Source organism: Salvelinus fontinalis, unplaced genomic scaffold (assembly GCF_029448725.1).
Source record: "Salvelinus fontinalis isolate EN_2023a unplaced genomic scaffold, ASM2944872v1 scaffold_0896, whole genome shotgun sequence".
Classification (NCBI taxonomy): domain Eukaryota; kingdom Metazoa; phylum Chordata; class Actinopteri; order Salmoniformes; family Salmonidae; genus Salvelinus; species Salvelinus fontinalis.
The window spans coordinates 67,501-77,183 of record NW_026601105.1 but is presented as its reverse complement, the minus strand read 5'-3'; the positions used below and the strand labels follow the sequence as shown (position 1 = coordinate 77,183).

General features: G+C 41.3%; 1 protein-coding gene across 2 annotated transcripts in view; it reads left to right on the top strand.

The window, feature by feature from the left end:
- Positions 1-3,718: 3,718 nt before the first annotated feature.
- LOC129847621 (dachshund homolog 1-like) overlaps positions 3,719-9,683 on the top strand; it is a gene marked incomplete at its 5' end in the record, with an annotated part of 55,599 nt that continues 49,634 nt past the window's right edge. For both annotated transcript variants that reach the window (XM_055915370.1, XM_055915369.1), the window contains 1 exon segment: positions 3,719-3,871. In XM_055915370.1, coding sequence (XP_055771345.1) covers positions 3,719-3,871 — 153 coding nt within the window.

The window sequence follows — 9,683 nt, the reverse complement described above, 5'->3', positions numbered from 1 at the left end:
CAGTGTTCCTGTAGACTATGTTCTCCCAGTGTTCCTGTAGACTATGTTCTCACGGTGTTCCTGTAGACTATGTTCTCACGGTGTTCCTGTAGACTATGTTCTCCCGGTGTTCCTGTAGACTATGTTCTACCAGTGTTCTTGTAGACTATGTTCTCACGGTGTTCCTGTAGACTATGTTCTCACAGTGTTCCTGTAGACTATGTTCTCACAGTGTTCCTGTAGACTATGTTCTCCCAGTGTTCCTGTAGACTATGTTCTACCAGTGTTCCTGTAGACTATGTTCTCACAGTGTTCCTGTAGACTATGTTCTCACAGTGTTCCTGTAGACTATGTTCTCCCAGTGTTCATGTAGACTATGTTCTTCCAGTGTTCCTGTAGACTATGTTCTACCAGTGTTCCTGTAGACTATGTTCTACCAGTGTTCCTGTAGACTATGTTCTCACAGTGTTCCTTTAGACTATGTTCTCACAGTGTTCCTGTAGACTATGTTCTACCAGTGTTCCTGTAGACTATGTTCTAACAGTGTTCCTGTAGACTATGTTCTCACAGTGTTCCTGTAGACTATGTTCTCACGGTGTTCCTGTAGACTATGTTCTACCAGTGTTCCTGTAGACTATGTTCTCCCAGTGTTCCTGTAGACTATGTTCTACCAGTGTTCCTGTAGACTATATTCTCACAGTGTTCCTGTAGACTATGTTCTCACGGTGTTCTTGTAGACTATGTTCTCCCAGTGTTCCTGTAGACTATGTTCTACCAGTGTTTCTGTAGACTATGTTCTGAGTTACACCCCACCTCTGCAGGTCTCTCTACCTGTGCTCTGTGAAGTGTGTATTCACCGTTCAGCGTTCAAAGCTGCCCTTCTCTTTGTGTGCTTTTGTGAAACTCGATCTGTTCGTTCTCCACCTCAAAACAAGCCATTTCTAAAAGTCCTTTTTCCTCTCTGTGTTCAAAAGCATCCTGCGCCTCAGAGAGTGGTGTCTCTGGGAGAGAGTCAGACTCAAAGTAATACTCACTGGGCCTGAGAGAGAGTCTCTGAGCCCTTTTAACTGGAGGAGAGGTCACAACATCAATGTCAGCGGAGGAGATTAGAATTGAAAGGCCACAGGAGACTGAGAGAGAGGGAGGGAGAGAGAGGGAGTGGGAGGGAGTGAGAGACAGAGAGAGAGAGAGGCAGAACAGAATGGCGTTTTGTTTAGCCAAGTGTAAACCTGAAGGAAACCTTTGATATCATCCTCTCCAGCCTCGCTAGGGTGACGGCTTCTTTCACACTGTGATCTTGACATTTATTAAAGAGAACTGAGGAACAGAGGCGGGAACAGAGGCAGGAACAGAGGCGGGAAAGAGTAGGAGACGTTTTTAATGGCAAGGCTCAGTTCATTTCAGAGCGGAGTTGTCCTTAACTAGCTCAGTGATTTTAATGACAAATAGAAGCTTTATCATCCATATTACTGTCCATTTAAAATGACTTCACTGGAGGAGAGACGGAGTAGGATGTTACTGGTGCTTTAAGGGCTCTGTTCCAGATAGATGTGTTGAAGACTGGGTCACTATGGAGATAGATAGATGTGTTGAAGACTGAGTCACTATGGAGATAGATAGATGTGTTGAAGACTGAGTCACTATGGAGATAGATAGATGTGTTGAAGACTGAGTCACTATGGAGATAGATAGATGTGTTGAAGACTGAGTCACTATGGAGATAGATAGATGTGTTGAAGACTGAGTCACTATGGAGATAGATAGATGTGTTGAAGACTGAGTCACTATGGAGATAGATAGATGTGTTGAAGACTGAGTCACTATGGAGATAGATAGATGTGTTGAAGACTGAGTCACTATGGAGATAGATAGATGTGTTGAAGACTGAGTCACTATGGAGATGGATAGATGTGTTGAAGACTGAGTCACTATGGAGATGGATAGATGTGTTGAAGACTGAGTCACTATGGAGATGGATAGATGTGTTGAAGACTGAGTCACTATGGAGATAGATAGATGTGTTGAAGACTGAGTCACTATGGAGATAGATAGATGTGTTGAAGACTGAGTCACTATGGAGATAGATAGATGTGTTGAAGACTGAGTCACTATGGAGATAGATAGATGTGTGGAAGACTGAGTCACTATGGAGATAGATAGATGTGTGGAAGACTGAGTCACTATGGAGATAGATAGATGTGTGGAAGACTGAGTCACTATGGAGATAGATAGATGTGTTGAAGACTGAGTCACTATGGAGATAGATAGATGTGTTGAAGACTGAGTCACTATGGAGATAGATAGATGTGTTGAAGACTGAGTCACTATGGAGATAGATAGATGTGTTGAAGACTGAGTCACTATGGAGATAGATAGATGTGTTGAAGACTGAGTCACTATGGAGATAGATAGATGTGTTGAAGACTGAGTCACTATGGAGATAGATAGATGTGTTGAAGACTGAGTCACTATGGAGATAGATAGATGTGTTGAAGACTGAGTCACTATGGAGATAGATAGATGTGTTGAAGACTGAGTCACTATGGAGATAGATAGATGTGTTGAAGACTGAGTCACTATGGAGATAGATAGATGTGTTGAAGACTGAGTCACTATGGAGATAGATAGATGTGTTGAAGACTCAGTCACTATGGAGATAGATAGATGTGTTGAAGACTGAGTCACTATGGAGATAGATAGATGTGTTGAAGACTGAGTCACTAGCTTGATGTCGTCATTGCATGTTATGCACATGGGACCAGATACATAGAAGGGAATCTGTCTAAAATGGGGGTCTATGTATAACAAGGGCTGTAGTTTCTACACAGTTCACCTGATATGGATGAAAATACTCTCAAATTAAAGCTGACGGTCTGAACTGTATCCCTGTCCTGCAGTCACATGACCTGGTGGCCTCATGGGTGGAATGTTATTCATATTTTTCATAATTTGATAACTAATAAAATAAATGTAAATGTTGAAAATCCGGTATTTCTATGTCAAATGGTTTTGTTATATTTCAGTCTAATGTAATGTATATAAAGTGTAATATTGGGATGAATACTCAAAATGTAATACATTTCAACTCTATATCTGACATGATACAGGTGTCTTCTTTTGTTAAACCCATAACCATAAGTGTGAGGTGGATACTTTTGTTACAAAGTAGATTTGTTTAAGACGACCAAGAAACACTCTGTGTGGCCCTGATTTAACCCACTGCAGTAAAAGGTTAGCCTCATAGTCATTGTATCATTTCAAAGTGCTGGTGTACAGAGCCAGAACAACAACAAATTGTCCCAATACTTTTGGAACTCACAGTAGATGGATCTCCAGCGTCCTTCTTATGAAAACCCTGTTACCCATAATCCACTACACTAGAGGACATTGATCTACATTTGATTGATCTCTCTTTCTTTGTACCATCACCTTTCTCTTTTCTCTTTTCTCTCTCTCTCCCTCTCTCTCTCTCTCTCTCCCTCTCTCCCTCTCTCTCTCTCTCTCTCTCTCTCTCTCTCTCTCTCTCTCTCTCTCTCTCTCTCTCTCTCTCTCTCTCTCTCTCTCTCTCTCTCTCTCTCTCTCTCTCTCTCTCTCTCTCTCTCTCTCTCTCTCTGTCTCTCTCTCTCTCTCTCTCTCTCTCTCTCTCTCTCTCTCTCTCTCTCTCTCTCTCTCTCTCTCTCTCTCTCTCTCTCTCTCTCTCTCTCTCTCTCTCTCTCTCTCTCTCCTCTCTCTCTCTCAGGTCTGACAGCGGCTGCTCTTGCTGAGGCCATGAAGACCAAAAAGATCAAGTTGGAGGTGATGGGGGGTTACCATAGTAACCACCACCAGCATCATCATCACCACGAGACAGACGGAGAGAACGGAGGAGATCACCACAACTCCTCCAGTCTGGGTGAGTCAATATTAAACCCTGTTATTACGTTATCATTACAGTCAATGGACCATCATCAGTTTCATTACCATGCTGGCCCTCTAGGATTTGAGTTAGAGGTGGAATGTAAGTCTTCAAACAGTTGGACAGATACACTGTACACAGTACCAGTCAAACAGTTGGACAGATATACTGTACACAGTACCAGTCAAACAGTTGGACAGATATACTGTACACAGTACCAGTCAAACAGTTGGACAGATATACTGTACACAGTACCAGTCAAAAGTTTAGAGACACCTACTCATTCCAGGGTTTCTATTTATTTGTTTTACATTGTAGAATAATAGTGAAGACATCAAAACTATGAAATAACACATATGGAATCATGTAGTAACCAAAAAAGTGTTAAACAAATCAAAATATATTTTATATTTGAGATTCTACAAAGTAGCCACCCTTTGCCTTGATGACAGCGTTGCACACTCTTGGCATTCTCTCAACCAGCTTCATGAAGTTGTCACCTGAAATGCATTTCAATTAACAGGTGAGCCTTCTTAAAAGTTAATTTGTGGAATTTATTTTCTTCTTAATGCGTTTGAGCCAATCAGTTGTGTGGTATTGTGTGGTAGAGCCCTATTTGGTAAAAGTCCAATTCCATATTATGGCAAGAACAGCTCAAATAAGCAAAGATAAAAAACAGTCCATAATTTCTTTAAGACATGAAGGTCAGTCAATCAAGAACATTTCAAGAAATTTGAACGTTTCTTCAAGTGCACTTCAAAAACCATCAAGCGCTATGATGACACTGGCTATCATGAGGACCGCCACAGGAAAGGAAGACCAGAGTTACTTCTGCTGTAGAGGATAAGTTGATTAGTTACCAGCCTCAGAAATGGGCAATTAACTGCACTTCAGATTTCATCCCAAATAAATGCTTCACAGAGTTCAAGTAACAGACACATCTCAACATCAACTGTTCAGAGGAGACTGCTTGAATCAGGCCTTCATTGTCGAATTGCTGCAAAGAAACCACTACTAAAGGACACCAATAAGAAGAGACTTGCTTGGGCCAAGAAACACGAGCAATGGACATTAGACCGGTGGAAATCTGTCCTTTGGTCTGCCGAGTCCAAATTTGAGATTTTTGGTTCCAACCGCCGTGTCTTTGTGAGACGCAGAGTAGGTGAATGGATGATCTCCACATTTGTGGTTCCCACCGTGAAGCATGGAGGAGGAGGTGTGATGGTGTGGGGGTGCTTTGCTGGTGACACTGTCTGTGATTTATTTAGAATTCAAAGCACACTTAACCAGCACGGCTATCACAGCATTCTGCAGGGATACGCCATCCCATCTGGTTTAGTGGGACTATCATTTGGAAAAGGAAAAGCAGCCAACAAGTGCTCAGCATATGTGGGAAGTCTTTCAAGACTGTTGGAAAAGCATTCCAGTTGAAGCTGGTTGAGAAAATACCAAGAGTGTGCAAAGCTGTCATCAAGGCAAAGGGTGGCTACTTTGAAGAATCTAAAAGCTTTTTTTGGTTACTACATGATTCCATATGTGTTATTTCATAGTTTTGATGTCTTCACTATTATTCTACGATGTAGATAAGTAGTAAAAATAAAGAAAAACCCTGGAATGAGAATGTGTGTCCAAACTTGTGACTAGTCTGTATATATATATATATAGCACATTTGACTGCACCCACGTGATATCTTGGCAGCTGTCCATACTGTTTGATTGTGTCTCTATGTTCATGTCAACAGCACAACTACTGGTCTTGATTAAGCAGGATATGACATCATCACTGTATCACACAGATAAATCAATTTCCTAATTTACTGGTTCAAGACGAGGTTTTAAGATGAAATGCTTATGTACTGCTTATGAATGCAGTATGTACTGCTTATGAATGTGTTATGTATGGGTTACGAATGTGTTATGTACTGCTTATGAATGCTGTATGTATGGGTTATGAATGTGTTATGTACTGCTTATGAATGCAGTATGTATGGGTTTTACGAATGTGTTATGACGCTGTTATGAAGGTAGCCTTCTAAGATTTAGTCCATGTTGGTGTATGAATGAGGGTTGCCAGGACTGTAACTTCCGACAACAGAGACCTCCTGTGCTTCTGCATCTGGAAGTGAACTGTCAATAAAACAGCTTCACCTGAAACAGAACAGAATGTAGAACGAGGAACAGAAGAAATCAATAGGGTTCTCTGTCGTTTAGGATCTTGAACACAAACGATGGCTGAGTATTGATTTGGTGCAGGATTCCATTTTATGGCTGGTTACAACACCATCAGTATGTTGAGACAGAGGACAGGGATTATACAACACCATCAGTATGTTGAGACAGAGGACAGGGATTATACAACACCATCAGTATGTTGAGACAGAGGACAGGGATTATACAACACCATCAGTATGTTGAGACAGAGGACAGGGATTATACAACACCATCAGTATGTTGAGACAGAGGACAGGGATTATACAACACCATCAGTATGTTGAGACAGATGACAGGGATTATACAACACCATCAGTATGTTGAGACAGAGGACAGGGATTATACAACACCATCAGTATGTTGAGACAGAGGACAGGGATTATACAACACCATCAGTATGTTGAGACAGATGACAGGGATTATACAACACCATCAGTATGTTGAGACAGAGGACAGGGATTATACAACACCATCAGTATGTTGAGACAGAGGACAGGGATTATACAACACCATCAGTATGTTGAGACAGAGGACAGGAATTATACAACACCATCAGTATGTTGAGACAGAGGACAGGGATTATACAACACCGTCAGTATGTTGAGACAGAGGACAGGGATTATACAACACCATCAGTATGTTGAGACAGAGGACAGGGATTATACAACACCATGAGTATTTTGAGACAGAGGACAGGGATTATACAACACCATCAGTATGTTGAGACAGATGACAGGGATTATACAACACCATCAGTATGTTGAGACAGAGGACAGGGATTATACAACACCATCAGTATGTTGAGACAGATGACAGGGATTATACAACACCATCAGTATGTTGAGACAGATGACAGGGATTATACAACACCATCAGTATGTTGAGACAGAGGACAGGGATTATACAACACCATCAGTATGTTGAGACAGAGGACAGGGATTATACAACACCATCAGTATGTTGAGACAGAGGACAGGGATTATACAACACCATCAGTATGTTGAGACAGAGGACAGGGATTATACAACACCATCAGTATGTTGAGACAGATGACAGGGATTATACAACACCATCAGTATGTTGAGACAGAGGACAGGGATTATACAACACCATCAGTACGTTGAGACAGAGGACAGGGATTATACAACACCATCAGTATGTTGAGACAGATGACAGGGATTATACAACACCATCAGTATGTTGAGACAGAGGACAGGGATTATACAACACCATCAGTATGTTGAGACAGAGGACAGGGATTATACAACACCATCAGTATGTTGAGACAGAGGACAGGGATTATACAACACCATCAGTATGTTGAGACAGAGGACAGGGATTATACAACACCATCAGTATGTAGAGACAGATGACAGGGATTATACAACACCATCAGTATGTTGAGACAGAGGACAGGGATTATACAACACCATCAGTACGTTGAGACAGAGGACAGGGATTATACAACACCATCAGTATGTTGAGACAGATGACAGGGATTATACAACACCATCAGTATGTTGAGACAGAGGACAGGAATTATACAACACCATCAGTATGTTGAGACAGAGGACAGGGATTATACAACACCATCAGTATGTTGAGACAGAGGACAGGGATTATACAACACCATCAGTATGTTGAGACAGAGGACAGGGATTATACAACACCATCAGTATGTTGAGACAGATGACAGGGATTATACAACACCATCAGTATGTTGAGAGAGAGGACAGGGATTATACAACACCATCAGTATGTTGAGACAGAGGACAGGGATTATACAACACCATCAGTATGTTGAGACAGAGGACAGGGATTATACAACACCATCAGTATGTTGAGACAGAGGACAGGGATTATACAAGACCATCAGTATGTTGAGACAGAGGACAGGGATTATACAACACCATCAGTATGTTGAGACAGATGACAGGGATTATACAACACCATCAGTATGTTGAGACAGAGGACAGGGATTATACAACACCATCAGTACGTTGAGACAGAGGACAGGGATTATACAACACCATCAGTATGTTGAGACAGATGACAGGGATTATACAACACCATCAGTATGTTGAGACAGAGGACAGGGATTATACAACACCATCAGTATGTTGAGACAGAGGACAGGGATTATACAACACCATCAGTATGTTGAGACAGAGGACAGGGATTATACAACACCATCAGTATGTTGAGACAGAGGACAGGGATTATACAACACCATCAGTATGTTGAGACAGATGACAGGGATTATACAACACCATCAGTATGTTGAGAGAGAGGACAGGGATTATACAACACCATCAGTATGTTGAGACAGAGGACAGGGATTATACAACACCATCAGTATGTTGAGACAGAGGACAGGGATTATACAACACCATCAGTATGTTGAGACAGAGGACAGGGATTATACAACACCATCAGTATGTTGAGACAGAGGACAGGGATTATACAACACCATCAGTATGTTGAGACAGAGGACAGGGATTATCAAAGAACAGCATCACAAATCAACCTGGTTCATGACGTGGTTTAAGAACAGATTGCGTGTGTGCGTGTGTGTGTGTGTGTGCGTGCGTGCGTAGGTGCGTGCGTGTGTGTGTGTGTGAGCAGGCAGCATTGAAGAGATGACAAAGGATCAGTAAGATAAACCAGTAAACTTGATGTCTCCTTCAGCCCACTGTATTACAGTAAAATAAACCAGTAAACTAGTTTTAAATACAGATGTCTCCTTCAGCCCGTTGTATTACAGTAAGATAAACCAGTAAACTAGATGTCTCCTTCAGCCTACTGTATTACAGTAAGATAAACCAGTAAACTAGATGTCTCCTTCAGCCCGCTGTATTACAGTAAGATAAACCAGTAAACTAGATGTCTCCTTCAGCCTACTGTATTACAGTAAGATAAACCAGTAAACTAGTTTTAAATACAGATGTCTCCTTCAGCCCACTGTATTACAGTAAGATAAACTAGTAAACTAGATGTCTCCTTCAGCCCACTGTATTACAGTAAGATAAACCAGTAAACTAGATGTCTCCTTCAGCCCACTGTATTACAGTAAGATAAACCAGTAAACTAGATGTCTCCTTCAGCCCGCTGTATTACAGTAAGATAAACCAGTAAACTAGATGTCTCCTTCAGCCCGCTGTATTACAGTAAGATAAACCAGTAAACTAGATGTCTCCTTCAGCCCGCTGTATTACAGTAAGATAAACCAGTAAACTAGATGTCTCCTTCAGCCCACTGTATTACAGTAAGATAAACCATTAAACTAGATGTCTCCTTCAGCCCGCTGTATTACAGTAAGAAAAACCAGTAAACTAGATGTCTCCTTCAGCCTACTGTATTACAGTAAGATAAACCAGTAAACTAGATGTCTCCTTCAGCCTACTGTATTACAGTAAGATAAACCAGTAAACTAGATGTCTCCTTCAGCCCACTGTATTACAATAAGATAAACCAGTAAACTAGATGTCTCCTTCAGCCCGCTGTATTACAGTAAGATAAACCAGTAAACTAGTTTTAAATACAGATGTCTCCTTCAGCCTACTGTATTACAGTAAGATAAACCAGTAAACTAGATGTC